Source organism: Bombina bombina, chromosome 2, assembly GCF_027579735.1.
Source record: "Bombina bombina isolate aBomBom1 chromosome 2, aBomBom1.pri, whole genome shotgun sequence".
Lineage (NCBI taxonomy): Eukaryota > Metazoa > Chordata > Amphibia > Anura > Bombinatoridae > Bombina > Bombina bombina.
Genome location: NC_069500.1, coordinates 6,185,167 through 6,206,464, shown reverse-complemented (window position 1 = coordinate 6,206,464; position 21,298 = coordinate 6,185,167). Strand labels below are relative to the sequence as shown.

General features: G+C 35.7%; 1 protein-coding gene across 1 annotated transcript in view; it reads left to right on the top strand.

Moving 5' to 3' along the window:
- Nucleotides 1-21,298, top strand: part of LOC128646832 (uncharacterized) — a 355,386-nt gene that overhangs the window by 297,068 nt on the left and 37,020 nt on the right. The window contains exon 15 of the mRNA XM_053699630.1: nt 2,717-2,934. Within this exon, the coding sequence (XP_053555605.1) occupies nt 2,717-2,934 (218 nt within the window). The remainder of the gene's footprint in view (nt 1-2,716; nt 2,935-21,298) is intronic.

Genomic DNA, 21,298 nt, shown 5'->3' with positions numbered 1-21,298 from the left:
AGCCTGGCACTGCCTGAGACACAACAAAGGGGGGTGAGACACAGCCGGGCACTGCCTGAGACACAACAAAGGGGGGTGAGACACAGCCTGGCACTGCCTGAGACACAACAAAGGGGGGTGAGACACAGCCGGGCACTGCCTGAGACACAACAAAGGGGGGTGAGACACAGCCGGGCACTGCCTGAGACACAACAAAGGGGGGTGAGACACAGCCGGGCACTGTCTGAGACACAACAAAGGGGAGTGAGACACAGCCGGCACTGCCTGAGACACAACAAAGGGGGGTGAGACACAGCCTGGTACTGCCTGAGACACAACAAAGGGGGGGTGAGACACAGCCTGGCACTGCCTGAGACACAACAAAGGGGGGTGAGACACAGCCGGCACTGCCTGAGACACAACAAAGGGGGTGAGACACAGCCTGGTACTGCCTGAGACACGACAAAGGGGGGTGAGACACAGCCTGGCACTGCCTGAGACACAACAAAGGGGGGTGAGACACAGCCGGCACTGCCTGAGACACAACAAAGGGGGTGAGACACAGCCGGCACTGCCTGAGACACAACAAAGGGGGGTGAGACACAGCCGGGTACTGCCTGAGACACAACAAAGGGGGGTGAGACACAGCCGGGCACTGCCTGATACACAACAAAGGGGGGTGAGACACAGCCTGGTACTGCCTGAGACACAACAAAGGGGGGTGAGACACAGCCGGGCACTGCCTGAGACACAACAAAGGGGGGTGAGACACAGCCTGGCACTGCCTGAGACACAACAAAGGGGGGTGAGACACAACAAAGGGGGGAGAGACACAGCCGGGCACTGCCTGAGACAAAACAAAGGGGGGTGAGACACAACAAAGGGGGGTGAGACACAGCCTGGCACTGCCTGAGACACAACAAAGGGGGGTGAGACACAGCCGGGCACTGCCTGAGACACAACAAAGGGGGGTGAGACACAGCCGGGCACTGCCTGAGACACAACAAAGGGGGTGAGACACAGCCGGCACTGCCTGAGACACAACAAAGGGGGGTGAGACACAACAAAGGGGGGAGAGACACAGCCGGGCATTGCCTGAGACACAACAAAGGGGGTGAGACACAGCCGGGCACTGCCTGAGACACAACAAAGGGGGGTGAGACACAACAAAGGGGGGAGAGACACAGCCGGGCATTGCCTGAGACACAACAAAGGGGGTGAGACACAGCCGGCACTGCCTGAGACACAACAAAGGGGGTGAGACACAGCCGGCACTGCCTGAGACACAACAAAGGGGGGTTAGACACAGCCGGGCACTGCCTGAGACACAACAAAGGGGGTGAGACACAGCCGGGCACTGCCTGAGACACAACAAAGGGGGGGTGAGACACAACAAAGGGGGGTGAGACACAGCCGGCACTGCCTGAGACACAACAAAGGGGGTGAGACACAGCCGGGCACTGCCTGAGACACAACAAAGGGGGTGAGACACAGCCTGGCACTGCCTGAGACACAACAAAAGGGGGTTAGACACAGCCGGGCACTGCCTGAGACACAACAAAAGGGGGTGAGACACAGCCGGGCACTGCCTGAGACACAACAAAGGGGGTGAGACACAGCCGGCACTGCCTGAGACACAACAAAGGGGGTGAGACACAGCCTGGCACTGCCTGAGACACAACAAAAGGGGGTTAGACACAGCCGGGCACTGCCTGAGACACAACAAAAGGGGGTGAGACACAGCCGGGCACTGCCTGAGACACAACAAAGGGGGGTTAGACACAGCCGGCACTGCCTGAGACACAACAAAGGGGGGTGAGACACAGCCGGGCACTGCCTGAGACACAACAAAGGGGGTGAGACACAGCCGGCACTGCCTGAGACACAACAAAGGGGGTGAGACACAGCCTGGTACTGTCTGAGACACAACAAAGGGGGGTGAGACACAGCCGGGCACTGCCTGAGACACAACAAAGGGGGGTGAGACACAGCCGGGCACTGCCTGAGACACAACAAAGGGGGTGAGACACAGCCGGCACTGCCTGAGACACAACAAAGGGGGGTGAGACACAGCCGGCACTGCCTGAGACACAACAAAGGGGGGTTAGACACAGCCGGGCACTGCCTGAGACACAACAAAGGGGGGTGAGACACAGCCGGAACTGCCTGAGACACAACAAAGGGGGGTGAGACACAGCCGGGCACTGCCTGAGACACAACAAAGGGGGGTGAGACACAGCCGGCACTGCCTCAGACACAACAAAGGGGGGTGAGACACAGCCTGGCACTGCCTGAGACACAACAAAGGGGGGTGAGACACAGCCGGGCACTGCCTGAGACACAACAAAGGGGGGTGAGACACAGCCTGGCACTGCCTGAGACACAACAAACGGGGGTGAGACACAACCTGGCACTGCCTGAGACACAACAAAGGGGGGTGAGACACAGCCGGGCACTGCCTGAGACACAACAAAGGGGGGTGAGACACAGCCGGGCACTGCCTGAGACACAACAAAGGGGGGTGAGACACAGCCGGGCACTGCCTGAGACACAACAAAGGGGGTGAGACACAGCCGGGCACTGCCTGAGACACAACAAAGGGGGGTTAGACACAGCCGGGCACTGCCTGAGACACAACAAAGGGGGGGTGAGACACAGCCGGGCACTGCCTGAGATGCTGGGATGGGGGAACGGCTGAGTGATTTGGGGTGAGTAGCTGATATATATATAATTTCAGCTGCGGGCAGAAGCTCCCAGGCTGCAGGACACGTATAAAAGCGATAAATACTGAGACTGTTGGAGAGATCTGTCTTTGGGGACGACACATTTTTATGGGATACCTGGGCATGGAAAAAGAGACCAGGAAAGTGCTGGACAAGGATGGCTGGCTTCACTCTGGTGATCTGGGAATACAAGATTCCGATGGCTTCATATACGTTACACAGAGGAGTAAAGGTGAGCAGGAGACTATGGAGAGACTCATGAGGACACCAGAAGGTGCTGGAGAGAGAAATGTCCCAATGACCACTTGTTTAGATGCTGAATTTCTAATGAATGCCCACTGTAAATGGGACGGATGTTTAATTATTTGGTCAATTAACTATACAGTGTTCTGATAGCTGATGTAACTGATCATATCTATACAGTGTGCTGATAGCTGATGTAACTGATCATATCTATACAGTGTGCTGATAGCTGATGTAACTGATCATATCTATATAATGTGCTGATAGCTGATGTAACTGATCATATCTATATAGTGTGCTGATAGCTGATGTAACTGATCATATCTATACAGTGTGCTGATAGCTGATGTAACTGATCATATCTATACAGTGTGCTGATAGCTGATGTAACTGATCATATCTATACAGTGTGCTGATAGCTGACCATATCTATATAGTGTGCTGATAGCTGATGTAACTGATCATATCTATACAGTGTGCTGATAGCTGATGTAACTGATCATATCTATACAGTGTGCTGATAGCTGATGTAACTGATTATATCTATACAGTGTGCTGATAGCTGATGTAACTGATTATATCTATACAGTGTGCTGATAGCTGATGTAACTGATTATATCTATACAGTGTGCTGATAGCTGATGTAACTGATCATATCTATACAGTGTGCTGATAGCTGATGTAACTGATCATATCTATATAATGTGCTGATAGCTGATGTAACTGATCATATCTATATAGTGTGCTGATAGCTGATGTAACTGATCATATCTATACAGTGTGCTGATAGCTGATGTAACTGATCATATCTATACAGTGTGCTGATAGCTGATGTAACTGATCATATCTATACAGTGTGCTGATAGCTGACCATATCTATATAGTGTGCTGATAGCTGATGTAACTGATCATATCTATACAGTGTGCTGATAGCTGATGTAACTGATCATATCTATACAGTGTGCTGATAGCTGATGTAACTGATTATATCTATACAGTGTGCTGATAGCTGATGTAACTGATTATATCTATACAGTGTGCTGATAGCTGATGTAACTGATTATATCTATACAGTGTGCTGATAGCTGACCATATCTATATAGTGTGCTGATAGCTGATGTAACTGATCATATCTATACAGTGTGCTGATAGCTGATCATATCTATATAGTGTGCTGATAGCTGATGTAACTGATCATATCTATACAGTGTGCTGATAGCTGATGTAACTGATCATATCTATATAGTGTGCTGATAGCTGATCATATCTATATAGTGTGCTGATAGCTGATGTAACTGATCATATCTATACATTGTGCTGATAGCTGATGTAACTGATCATATCTATACAGTGTGCTGATAGCTGACCATATCTATATAGTGTGCTGATAGCTGATGTAACTGATCATATCTATATAGTGTGCTGACAGCTGATGTAACTGATCATATCTATACATTGTGCTGATAGCTGATGTAACTGATCATATCTATACAGTGTGCTGATAGCTGACCATATCTATATAGTGTGCTGATAGCTGATGTAACTGATCATATCTATACATTGTGCTGATAGCTGATGTAACTGATCATATCTATACAGTGTGCTGATAGCTGACCATATCTATATAGTGTGCTCATAGCTGATGTAACTGATCATATCTATATAGTGTGCTCATAGCTGATGTAACTGATCATATCTATACAGTGTGCTGATAGCTGATGCAACTGCTCATATCTATATAGTGTGCTGATAGCGGATGTAACTGATCATATCTATACAGTGTGCTGATAGCTGATGTAACTGCTCATATCTATATAGTGTGCTGATAGCGGATGTAACTGATCATATCTATACAGTGTGCTGATAGCTGATGTAACTGATCATATCTATATAGTGTGCTGATAGCGGATGTAACTGATCATATCTATACAGTGTGCTTATAGCTGATGTAACTGATGATATCTATATAGTGTGCTGATAGCTGATGTAACTGATCATCATATCTATACAGTGTGCTGATAGCTGATGTAACTGATCATATCTATACAGTGTGCTGATAGCTGATGTAACTGATCATATCTATACAGTGTGCTGATAGCGGATGTAACTGATCATATCTATATAGTGTAACTGATAGTTGATGTAACTGATCATATCTATATAATGTGCTGATAGCTGATGTAACTGATCATATCTATACAGTGTGCTGATAGCTGATCATATCTATACAGTGTGCTGATAGCTCATGTAACTGATCATATCTATACAGTGTGCTGATAGCTCATGTAACTGATCATATCTATACAGTGTGCTGATAGCTCATGTAACTGATCATATCTATACAGTGTGCTGATAGCTGATGTAACTGATCATATCTATACAGTGTGCTGATATCTGATGTAACTGATCGTATCTATACAGTGTGCTGATAGCTGATGTAACTGCTCATATCTATACAGTGTGCTGATAGCTGATGTAACTGATCATATCTATATAGTGTGCTGATAACTGATCATATCTATACAGTGTGCTGATAGCTGATGTAACTGATCATATCTATACAGTGTGCTGATAGCTGATGTAACTGCTCATATCTATACAGTGTGCTGATAGCTGATGTAACTGATCATATCTATATAGTGTGCTGATAGCTGATGTAACTGATCATATCTATACAATGTGCTGATAGCTGATGTAACTGATCATATCTATACAGTGTGCTGATAGCTGATCATATCTATACAATGTGCTGATAGCTGATGTAACTGATCATATCTATACAGTGTGCTGATAGCTGATGTAACTGATCATATCTATACAGTGTGCTGATAGCTGATGTAACTGATCATATCTATACAGTGTGCTGATAACTGATGTAACTGATCATATCTATATAGTGTGCTGATAGCTGATGTAACTGATCATATCTATACAATGTGCTGATAGCTGATGTAACTGATCATATCTATATAGTGTGCTGATAGCTGATGTAACTGATCATATCTATACAATGTGCTGATAGCTGATGTAACTGATCATATCTATACAGTGTGCTGATAGCGGATGTAACTGATCATATCTATACAGTGTGCTGATAGCTCATGTAACTGATCATATCTATACAGTGTGCTGATAGCTCATGTAACTGATCATATCTATACAGTGTGCTGATAGCTGATCATATCTATATAGTGTGCTGATATCTGATGTAACTGATCGTATCTATACAGTGTGCTGATAGCTGATGTAACTGCTCATATCTATACAGTGTGCTGATAGCTGATGTAACTGATTATATCTATACAGTGTGCTGATAGCTGATGTAACTGCTCATATCTATACAGTGTGCTGATAGCTGATGTAACTGATTATATCTATATAGTGTGCTGATAGCTGATAGCTGATCATATCTATACAGTGTGCTGATAGCTGATGTAACTGATCATATCTATAGTGTGCTGATAGCTGATGTAACTGATCATATCTATATAGTGTGCTGATAGCGGATGTAACTGATCATATCTATATAGTGTAACTGATAGTTGATGTAACTGATCATATCTATATAATGTGCTGATAGCTGATGTAACTGATCATATCTATACAGTGTGCTTATAGCTGATGTAACTGATCATATCTATACAGTGTGCTGATAGCTGATGTAACTGCTCATATCTATACAGTGTGCTGATAGCTGATCATATCTATACAGTGTGCTGATAGCTGATTTAACTGATCATATCTATATAGTGTGCTGATAGCTGATGTAACTGATTATATCTATACAGTGTGCTGATAGCTGATGTAACTGATCATATCTATATAGTGTGCTGATAGCTGATGTAACTGATCATATCTATATAGTGTGCTGATAGCTGATGTAACTGATCATATCTATATAGTGTGCTGATAGCTGATGTAACTGCTCATATCTATACAGTGTGCTGATAGCTGATGTAACTGATCATATCTATATAGTGTGCTGATAGCTGATGTAACTGATCATATCTATACAGTGTGCTGATAGCTGATTTAACTGATCATATCTATAGAGTGCGCTGATAGCTGATGGAACTGATCATATCTATACAGTGTGCTGATAGCTGATTTAACTGATCATATCTATACAGTGTGCTGATAGCTGATGTAACTGATCATATCTATATAGTGTGCTAATAGCTGATGTAACTGCTCATATCTATATAGTGTGCTGATAGCTGATGTAACTGATCATATCTATAGTGTGCTGATAGCTGATGTAACTGATCATATCTATATAGTGTGCTGATAGCGGATGTAACTGATCATATCTATATAGTGTAACTGATAGTTGATGTAACTGATCATATCTATATAATGTGCTGATAGCTGATGTAACTGATCATATCTATACAGTGTGCTTATAGCTGATGTAACTGATCATATCTATACAGTGTGCTGATAGCTGATGTAACTGCTCATATCTATACAGTGTGCTGATAGCTGATCATATCTATACAGTGTGCTGATAGCTGATGTAACTGATCATATCTATATAGTGTGCTGATAGCTGATGTAACTGATTATATCTATACAGTGTGCTGATAGCTGATGTAACTGATCATATCTATATAGTGTGCTGATAGCTGATGTAACTGATCATATCTATATAGTGTGCTGATAGCTGATGTAACTGATCATATCTATATAGTGTGCTGATAGCTGATGTAACTGCTCATATCTATACAGTGTGCTGATAGCTGATGTAACTGATCATATCTATATAGTGTGCTGATAGCTGATGTAACTGATCATATCTATACAGTGTGCTGATAGCTGATTTAACTGATCATATCTATATAGTGTGCTGATAGCTGATGGAACTGATCATATCTATATAGTGTGCTGATAGCTGATGTAACTGATCATATCTATGTAGTGTGCTGATAGCTGATGTAACTGATCATATCTATATAGTGTGCTGATAGCTGATGTAACTGATCATATCTATGTAGTGTGCTGATAGCTGATGTAACTGATCATATCTATACAGTGTGCTGATAGCTGATGTAACTGATCATATCTATACAGTGTGCTGATAGCTGATGTAACTGATAATATCTATACAGTGTGCTGATAGCTGATGTAACTGCTCATATCTATACAGTGTGCTGATAGCTGATGTAACTGATCATATCTATACAGTGTGCTGATAGCTGATGTAACTGATCATATCTATACAGTGTGCTGATAGCTGATGTAACTGATCATATCTATATAGTGTGCTAATAGCTGATGTAACTGCTCATATCTATATAGTGTGCTGATAGCTGATGTAACTGATCATATCTATACAGTGTGCTGATAGCTGATGTAACTGATCATATCTATACAGTGTGCTGATAGCTGATGTAACTGATCATATCTATATAGTGTGCTGATAGCTGATGTAACTGATCATATCTATATAGTGTGCTGATAACTGATGTAACTGATCATATCTATACAGTGTGCTGATAGCTGATGTAACTGATCATATCTATATAGTGTGCTGATAGCTGATGTAACTGATCATATCTATATAGTGTGCTGATAGCTGATGTAACTGATCATATCTATACAGTGTGCTGATAGCTGATGTAACTGATCATATCTATATAGTGTGCTGATAGCTGATCATATCTATACAATGTGCTGATAGCTGATTTAACTGATCATATCTATATAGTGTGCTGATAGCTGATGGAACTGATCATATCTATATAGTGTGCTGATAGCTGATGTAACTGATCATATCTATGTAGTGTGCTGATAGCTGATGTAACTGATCATATCTATATAGTGTGCTGATAGCTGATGTAACTGATCATATCTATGTAGTGTGCTGATAGCTGATGTAACTGATCATATCTATACAGTGTGCTGATAGCTGATGTAACTGATCATATCTATACAGTGTGCTGATAGCTGATGTAACTGATCATATCTATACAGTGTGCTGATAGCTGATGTAACTGCTCATATCTATACAGTGTGCTGATAGCTGATGTAACTGATCATATCTATACAGTGTGCTGATAGCTGATGTAACTGATCATATCTATACAGTGTGCTGATAGCTGATTTAACTGATCATATCTATACAGTGTGCTGATAGCTGATGTAACTGATCATATCTATATAGTGTGCTGATAACTGATGTAACTGCTCATATCTATAGTGTGTGCTGATAGCTGATGTAACTGATCATATCTATATAGTGTGCTGATAGCTGATGTAACTGATCATATCTATATAGTGTGCTGATAGCTGATGTAACTGATCATATCTATACAGTGTGCTGATAGCTGATGTAACTGATCATATCTATACAGTGTGCTGATAGCTGATGCAACTGATCATATCTATACAGTGTGCTGATAGCTGATGTAACTGATCATATCTATACAGTGTGCTGATAACTGATGTAACTGCTCATATCTATAGTGTGTGCTGATAGCTGATGTAACTGATCATATCTATATAGTGTGCTGATAGCTGATGTAACTGATCATATCTATATAGTGTGCTAATAGCTGATGTAACTGATCATATCTATACAGTGTGCTGATAGCGGATGTAACTGATCATATCTATATAGTGTAACTGATAGCTGATGTAACTGATCATATCTATATAGTGTGCTGATAGCTGATGTAACTGATCATATCTATATAGTGTGCTGATAGCTGATGTAACTGATCATATCTATACAGTGTGCTGATAGCTGATGTAACTGATCATATCTATACAGTGTGCTGATAGCTGATATAACTGCTCATATCTATATAGTGTGCTGATAGCTGATGTAACTGCTCATATCTATACAGTGTGCTGATAGCTGATTTAACTGATCATATCTATATAGTGTGCTGATAGCTGATGTAACTGATCATATCTATACAGTGTGCTGATAGCTGATGTAACTGATCATATCTATACAGTGTGCTGATAGCTGATGTAACTGCTCATATCTATACAGTGTGCTGATAGCTGATCATATCTATACAGTGTGCTGATAGCTGATTTAACTGATCATATCTATATAGTGTGCTGATAGCTGATGTAACTGATCATATCTATAGTGTGCTGATAGCTGATGTAACTGATCATTTCTATATAGTGTGCTGATAGCGGATGTAACTGATCATATCTATATAGTGTAACTGATAGTTGATGTAACTGATCATATCTAATGTGCTGATAGCTGATGTAACTGATCATATCTATACAGTGTGCTTATAGCTGATGTAACTGATCATATCTATACAGTGTGCTGATAGCTGATGTAACTGCTCATATCTATACAGTGTGCTGATAGCTGATCATATCTATATAGTGTGCTGATAGCTGATGTAACTGATCATATCTATATAGTGTGCTGATAGCTGATGTAACTGATCATATCTATACAGTGTGCTGATAGCTGATTTAACTGATCATATCTATATAGTGTGCTGATAGCTGATGTAACTGATCATATCTATATAGTGTGCTGATAGCTGATTTAACTGATCATATCTATGTAGTGTGCTGATAGCTGATGTAACTGATCATATCTATATAGTGTGCTGATAGCTGATGTAACTGATCATATCTATACAGTGTGCTGATAGCTGATGTAACTGATCATATCTATATAGTGTGCTGATAGCTGATGTAACTGATCATATCTATACAGTGTGCTGATAGCGGATGTAACTGATCATATCTATATAGTGTGCTGATAGCTGATGTAACTGATCATATCTATATAGTGTGCTGATAGCTGATGTAACTGATCATATCTATACAGTGTGCTGATAGCTGATGTAACTGATCATATCTATATAGTGTGCTGATAGCTGATGCAACTGATCATATCTATACAGTGTGCTGATAACTGATGTAACTGATCATATCTATATAGTGTGCTGATAACTGATGTAACTGATCATATCTATATAGTGTGCTGATAACTGATGTAACTGATCATATCTATATAGTGTGCTGATAGCTGATGTAACTGATCATATCTATATAGTGTGCTGATAGCTGATGTAACTGATCATATCTATATAGTGTGCTGATAGCTGATGTAACTGATCATATCTATACAGTGTGCTGATAGCTGATGTAACTGATCATATCTATACAGTGTGCTGATAGCTGATGTAACTGATCATATCTATATAGTGTGCTGATAGCTGATGTAACTGATCATATCTATATAGTGTGCTGATAGCTGATGTAACTGATCATATCTATATAGTGTGCTGATAGCTGATGTAACTGATCATATCTATATAGTGTGCTGATAGCTGATGTAACTGATCATATCTATATAGTGTGCTGATAGCTGATGTAACTGATCATATCTATATAGTGTGCTGATAGCTGATTTAACTGATCATATCTATACAGTGTGCTGATAGCTGATTTAACTGATCATATCTATATAGGGTGCTGATAGCTGATTTAACTGATCATATCTATACAGTGTGCTGATAGCTGATGTAACTGCTCATATCTATATAGGGTGCTGATAGCTGATGTAACTGATCATATCTATACAGTGTGCTGATAGCTGATGTAACTGATCATATCTATACAGTGTGCTGATAGCTGATGCAACTGATCATATCTATATAGGGTGCTGAGAGCTGATGCAACTGATCATATCTATATAGTGTGCTGATAGCTGATGTAACTGATATCTATATAGTGTGCTATTAGCTGATGCAACTGATCATATCTATATAGTGTGCTGATAGCTGATGTAACTGATATCTATATAGTGTGCTATTAGCTGATGTAACTGATCATATCTATATAGTGTGCTGATAGCTGATGTAACTGATCATATCTATACAGTGTGCTGATAGCTGATGTAACTGCTCATATCTATATAGTGTGCTGATAGCTGATGTAACTGATCATATCTATACAGTGTGCTGATAGCTGATGTAACTGCTCATATCTATATAGTGTGCTGATAGCTGATGTAACTGATCATATCTATACAGTGTGCTGATAGCTGATAGCTGATCATATCTATACAGTGTGCTGATAGCTGATGTAACTGATCATATCTATACATTTTTCTGATAGCTGACCATATCTGTACAGTGTGCTGATAGCTGATGTAACTGATCATATCTATACAGTGTGCTGATAGCTGACCATATCTGTATAGTGTGTTGAAAGCTGATTATATGTAAAATATGGAAAGCAGCACACCTTTCTTGTCTGAGTGGGGCACGGAATACCCTACTTGCCAAGTCCACTTCAATATCCAGGAAACAAAAAAAAGATTCCAGCCTCCACAGCAAATAAAAGACATATGGGGTCCCAGAACAGATATACGTTTTAAGCCTGTGTTAGGCCCTTAGTCATGAATACTTAATAAGGTTCCTGTCTTTTATACCTTCACCTGTAACCTATTCACATGGGAGCATAATTGTGCACAATAGTGACATCTTGTGGATGCAGATCATATAACATACAATTTCTTTTTTGTTTTTAATCTAATACACATATGTGAATATACAGTGTTACAAAGAATACACTTTATAGATATGATCAGTTACATCAGCTTTTGAAATGAAAGAGGTTTGATGGCACCACTACAAACAAATGATGAGAGTCTCTTCACCATCCAAAACTAGGTCAAGTTGGCCTTAAGGTACAACATATAATTGTAGTGTGGTGCTAAGTATCATAAGCTACATTAAACTTATATTCAATAAAGAACATTGAACATAAAGGATACTAAAAAAGCCCTCATGAGAACTCTGCAATAAATTTATACTAGAGAACTGAAGATCACATAAGTTAAAAATATATCTTTATTAGAACGTGTTTAAAAAAATGGGTGTAATTAAAACTAAAATGTCAGCAGATACTTGTTTCAGTTAAATAACTGATTTCCGATGGGTTGGTGCTGGTGGTCTGGTTAGTAGGTTCCCAATAATGGACACTATTTATATCTAAATTTCTAATGGTATTGTTATAGATATTACTACCACTATAATATTGGTATAATGTCCAGTTTATCAACTAAGTATATCATATGAAGACCCAATCAATGTTTGCACAGTAAGTATTCGTGCTTATTAAGTTATTAAATTGTTCCAGAACTGAAATATCACCAGTTCCCCAACATATAAATTATAATGGCACCATTCATGCAAATTGTTTTTCTAATGACAATTGTTGAAAAACTTATATGTAGGTTTATATTATAGCTTAGTATATCTATAAATATCGGACTCCCCACTTATGCAATATAAGGCTACCATGTAGCTCGTTACAATGAGACCCACTAAGTTATTGTGTTGATATTGTGTGTATCAACACCATTAGTGTGGTATCCTGTTTGTTAATTTTAACATTTCATTTGAAGATCCTTTTAATGCACATTGGGTCTTGGTGCTTATTGTATTCTACATTTATTCTAGAGCTGTGTCACCAGTTCCCAGAGTAGTAAATAATAATAGCACCACTAATGCGGATTGGACTTGTAATATTGTTTGTTGAGAAACATGCATGCAATTTTATTTAAGCTGAGAATGTCAATACACAACCGTTTTCTCAATTCTGTTATATAAGCGCTACCATGTAGTTCACTACAATATGATACACTCAGTTATTATAACACTATTATGCGTAGCTATTAAATGTGATCAATTGTGAGACTCCATACTGTCAGTTAACAGCTAAATTGTCAATATTCAGTAATGCAGATAAATATCCACTGCGATTATATATATATATATATATATATATATATATATATATATGCCACCAGACATTTGTGATAATGTGATTATATATATATTCCACCAGAGATTTGTGATTATATATGTATACCACCAGAGATTTGTGATAATGTGATTATATATATATTCCACCAGAGATTTGTGATTATATATATATATATATATATATATATATATATATATATATATACCACCAGAGATTTGTGATTATATATATATACCACCAGAGATTTGTGATAATGTGATTATATATATATTTCACCAGAGATTTGTGATTATATATGTATACCACCAGAGATTTGTGATAATGTGATTATATATATATTCCACCAGAGATTTGTGATAATGTGATTATATATATATTCCACCAAAGATTTGTGATTATATATATATGTACCACCAGAGATTTGTGATTATATATATATATACCACCAGAGATTTGTGATTATATATATATACCACCAGAGATTTGTGATTACATATATATGCCACCAGAGATTTGTGATTATATATATATATTCCACCAGAGATTTGTGATTATATATATATATATTCCACCAGAGATTTGTGATTATATATATATATTCCACCAGAGCTTTGTGATTATATATATATATATATATATATATACCACCAGAGATTTGTGATTATATATATATGCCACCAGAGATTTGTGATTATATATATATACCACCAGAGATTTGTGATTATATATATATATACCACCAGAGATTTGTGATTATATATATATTCCACCAGAGATTTGTGATTATATATATATATATACCACCAGAGATTTGTGATTATATATATATTCCACCAGAGATTTGTGATTATATATATATATATATATATACCACCAGAGATTTGTGATTATATATATATATATATATATATATATACCACCAGAGATTTGTGATTATATATATATTCCACCAGAGATTTGTTATTATATATATATATATATACCACCAGAGATTTGTGATTATATATATATTCCACCAGAGATTTGTGATTATATATATATATATATATATATACCACCAGAGATTTGTGATTATATATATATTCCACCAGAAATTTGTGATTATATATATATACCACCAGAGATTTGTGATTATATATATATATATATACCACCAGAGATTTGTGATTATATATATATATTCCACCAGAGATTTGTGATTTTATATATATATATATATATATACCACCAGAGATTTGTGATTTTATATATATATATATATTCCACCAGAGATTTGTGATAATGTGATTATATATATACTCCACCAGAGATTTGTGATTATATATATATATATTCCACCAGAGATTTGTGATTATATATATATACCACCAGAGATTTGTGATTATATATATATTCCACCAGAGATTTGTGATTATATATATATATATATATATATATATATGCCACCAGAGATTTGTGATTATATATATATTCCACCAGAGATTTGTGATAATGTGATTATATATATACTCCACCAGAGATTTGTGATTATATATATATATATTCCACCAGAGATTTGTGATTATATATATATATTCCACCAGAGATTTGTGATTATATATATATATACCACCAGAGATTTGTGATAATGTGATTATATATATATATATATATATTCCACCAGAGATTTGTGATAATGTGATTATATATATATATACTCCACCAGAGATTTGTGATTATATATATATATACCACCAGAGATTTGTGATTATATATATATATTCCACCAGAGATTTGTGATTTTATATATATATATATATATATATATATATATATATATATATATATATATTCCACCAGAGATTTGTGATTATATATATATATATATATATATATACCACCAGAGATTTGTGATTATATATATATATACCACCAGAGATTTGTGATTATATATATATTCCACCAGAGATTTGTGATTATATATATATTCCAAGGAAAAAAGACAAAACCACACTCCGTAAAAATTTGACGATTTATTGAATATATTTTTAAAATTCAAAAATTCAAAAATAGAAATATGTGACAGCCTAGCCACTTGTTTTGGGGAAAGAGCGCAGCACACGGGCTTACGCGTTTCGGCTGTTAGCCGTAATCATAGCCTGTTGTGTGTCTGTGCTCCCTGCCTTTAAGAACACCTGAATCTTTTCTAATTGGTTAAAAACATTATGCGCTTTTCCTCTTTCTAATGCCCAGGTAATGCTAAACACCTACAGCTGTGTACTAAACCCTATCACTCTTTAAATTACTACTTATATCTGCTATTCTTTGGTTCCTCATACTTATAACAGAGAATTAAACTTTCTACATCATTTGCGATTAAAGGTATATGCCAGATAAAACTCATTGGAACTAATCTATCTATAGCTTAGACTTCTAAGGAAAAAACCTACTTGATACCCCAATGTTGTAGGAAAGATGGTGTTAGGCCTCTTAAATACTAAAATATTAATTATAGTGAATTACATTCACTCAACTTTTCTTAGATAGACGTGCCTCTATACACTTTTGGTGAGGGTAGGAGATGTAACATATACTTGTTTGTTCTATATAACCCTCATAATATCTTACCATGGGGGATTCTTTACTTTTAATCTGATTGGCTGTGGGAAACCACAGACCTATTATGTGTATATTGTTTCCTTAATAGCTGCTCCACATCCTTCTCTAGAATATTAACTAACTTATTTGCTACTTAATTGAAAACCTACACATTATTTTGGAATGCAAAGAGACATACATTAGTTACTATATTTAGGTAATCTAAAGGAATATAGGTGCCTGTATAGTGTGTAAGGGGTCATGTTGGGAGTAGTGTTACCCTTGGAGTTGAATGATAGGGGATGATTATTCCCAATAGTTAATGATATCATACCTGGAATTGAGACCCTCAGGGATTCTTGTTCTGAGTCTCAGAATCCAGAACATCTCCCTTCTTGCTAAGAGTTTATCTAAATTACCTCCCCTTTTGGGGATTTTTACTTCCTCTATAGCACACCACCTTAATGTATTTATTTCTCCATTGTGTCTCTCAGTGAAGTGTTTTACCAGGGGGGTTTGGGATTTACCTCTGGAAATTGTAGATATATGCTCCCTAATTCTTGTCTTAATGTCCCTTGAAGTGAGACCAATATACTGAACTCTGCACTTTTGACATGTGAGCATATATATGACACTCTCTGTCATACAGTTCATACAGGTGTTAATCTGAAAGACCTCTCCTGTCACCTGGGACTTAAATGACTTTGTTTTTTCTAAATACTCGCAGGGCTTGCATTATATATATATTCCACCAGAGATTTGTGATTATATATATATTCCACCAGAGATTTGTGATTATATATATATATACCACCAGAGATTTGTGATTATATATATATATATACCACCAGAGATTTGTGATTATATATATATACCACCAGAGATTTGTGATTATATATATATACCACCAGAGATTTGTGATTATATATATATACCACCAGAGATTTGTGATTATATATATATACCACCAGAGATTTGTGATTATATATATATACCACCAGAGATTTGTGATTATATATATATATTCCACCAGAGATTTGTGATTATATATATATATATGCCACCAGAGATTTGTGATTATACATATATATACCACCAGAGATTTGTGATTATATATATATTCCACCAGAGATTTGTGATTATATATATATATACCACCAGAGATTTGTGATTATATATATATTCCACCAGAGATTTGTGATTATATATATATATATATATATATATATACCACCAGAGATTTGTGATAATGTGATTATATATATATTCCACCAGAGATTTGTGATAATGTGATTATATATATATATATTCCACCAGAGATTTGTGATTATATATATATATATTCCACCAGAGATTTGTGATTATATATATACCACCAGAGATTTGTGATAATGTGATTATATATATATTCCACCAGAGATTTGTGATAATGTGATTATATATATACTCCACCAGAGATTTGTGAGGATATATATATATACCACCAGAGATTTGTGATTATTTATATATATATATATATATATACCACCAGAGATTTGTGATTATTTATATATATATATATATATATATATATATATATACCACCAGAAATGTGTGATTATATATATATATATATATTCCACCAGAGATTTGTGATTATATATATATTCCACCAGAGATATGTGATTATATATATATATTCCACCAGAGATTTGTGATTATATATATATATATACCACCAGAGATTTGTGATTATATATATATATATATACCACCAGAGATTTGTGATTATATATATATATATACCACCAGAGATTTGTGATTATATATATATATACCACCAGAGATTTGTGATTATATATATATATTCCACCAGAGATTTGTGATTATATATATATATATATATATACCACCAGAGATTTGTGATTATATATATATTCCACCAGAGATTTGTGATTATATATATATATATATATTCCACCAGAGATTTGTGATTATATATATATATACCACCGGAGATTTGTGATTATATATATATACCACCAGAGATTTGTGATTATATATATATACCACCAGAGATTTGTGATAATGTGATTATATATATATTCCACCAGAGATTTGTGATAATGTGATTATATATATACTCCACCAGAGATTTGTGATTATATATATATATATTCCACCAGAGATTTGTGTTTATATATATATATATACCACCAGAGATTTGTGATAATGTGATTATATATATATTCCACCAGAGATTTGTGATAATGTGATTATATATATACTCCACCAGAGATTTGTGATTATATATATATATATATATACCACCAGAGATTTGTGATTATGTATATATTCCACCAGAGATTTGTGATTATATATATATATATATATACCACCAGAGATTTGTGATTTTATATATATTCCACCAGAGATTTGTGATTATATATATATATATATATACCACCAGAGATTTGTTTATATATATATATATGTATATACCACCAGAGATTTGTGATTTTATATATATTCCACCAGAGATTTGTGATTATATATATATATATACCACCAGAGATTTGTTTATATATATATATATATATACCACCAGAGATTTGTGATTATATATATATATACCACCAGAGATTTGTTTATATATATATATATATACCACCAGAGATTTGTGATTTTATATATATATATATATATATATATATATATATACCACCAGAGATTTGTGATAATGTGATTATATATATACTCCACCAGAGATTTGTGATTATATATATATATATATATATATATATATATATATATATATATATATATATATATATATATATATATATATATATACCACCAGAGATTTGTGATTATATATATATGTACCACCAGAGATTTGTGATTATGTATATATTCCACCAGAGATTTGTGATTATATATATATATATATATATATATACCACCAGAGATTTGTGATTTTATATATATATATATATATATATATATATATATATATATAAACCACCAGAGATTTGTGATTATATATATATTCCACCAGAGATTTGTGATTATATATATATACCACCAGAGATTTGTGATTATATATATATATACCACCAGAGATTTCTGATTATATATATATATATATATATATATTCCACCAGAGATTTGTGATTATATATATGCCACCAGAGATTTGTGATTATATATATATATATATATATATATTCCACCAGAGATTTGTGATTATATATATGCCACCAGAGATTTGTGATTATATATATATATATATACCACCAGAGATTTGTGATTATATATATATACCACCAGAGATTTGTGATTATATATATATTCCACCAGAGATTTGTGATTATATATATATATATATATATGCCACCAGAGATTTGTGATTATATATATATTCCACCAGAGATTTGTGATAATGTGATTATATATATACTCCACCAGAGATTTGTGATTATATATATATATATATTCCACCAGAGATTTGTGATTATATATATATATTCCACCAGAGATTTGTGATTATATATATATATACCACCAGAGATTTGTGATAATGTGATTATATATATATATATATTCCACCAGAGATTTGTGATAATGTGATTATATATATATATACTCCACCAGAGATTTGTGATTATATATATATATACCACCAGAGATTTGTGATTATATATATATATTCCACCAGAGATTTGTGATTTTATATATATATATATATATATATATATATATATATATATATTCCACCAGAGATTTGTGATTATATATATATATATATATATATATATATACCACCAGAGATTTGTGATTATATATATATATATATACCACCAGAGATTTGTGATTATATATATATTCCACCAGAGATTTGTGATTATATATATATTCCACCAGAGATTTGTGATTATATATATATTCCAAGGAAAAAAGACAAAACCACACTCCGTAAAAATTTGACGATTTATTGAATATATTTTTAAAATTCAAAAATTCAAAAATAGAAATATGTGACAGCCTAGCCACTTGTTTTGGGGAAAGAGCGCAGCACACGGGCTTACGCGTTTCGGCTGTTAGCCGTAATCATAGCCTGTTGTGTGTCTGTGCTCCCTGCCTTTAAGAACACCTGAATCTTTTCTAATTGGTTAAAAACATTATGCGCTTTTCCTCTTTCTAATGCCCAGGTAATGCTAAACACCTACAGCTGTGTACTAAACCCTATCACTCTTTAAATTACTACTTATATCTGCTATTCTTTGGTTCCTCATACTTATAACAGAGAATTAAACTTTCTACATCATTTGCGATTAAAGGGATATGCCAGATAAAACTCATTGGAACTAATCTATCTATAGCTTAGACTTCTAAGGAAAAAACCTACTTGATACCCCAATGTTGTAGGAAAGATGGTGTTAGGCCTCTTAAATACTAAAATATTAATTATAGTGAATTACATTCACTCAACTTTTCTTAGATAGACGTGCCTCTATACACTTTTGGTGAGGGTAGGAGATGTAACATATACTTGTTTGTTCTATATAACCCTCATAATATCTTACCATGGGGGATTCTTTACTTTTAATCTGATTGGCTGTGGGAAACCACAGACCTATTATGTGTATATTGTTTCCTTAATAGCTGCTCCACATCCTTCTCTAGAATATTAACTAACTTATTTGCTACTTAATTGAAAACCTACACATTATTTTGGAATGCAAAGAGACATACATTAGTTACTATATTTAGGTAATCTAAAGGAATATAGGTGCCTGTATAGTGTGTAAGGGGTCATGTTGGGAGTAGTGTTACCCTTGGAGTTGAATGATAGGGGATGATTATTCCCAATAGTTAATGATATCATACCTGGAATTGAGACCCTCAGGGATTCTTGTTCTGAGTCTCAGAATCCAGAACATCTCCCTTCTTGCTAAGAGTTTATCTAAATTACCTCCCCTTTTGGGGATTTTTACTTCCTCTATAGCACACCACCTTAATGTATTTATTTC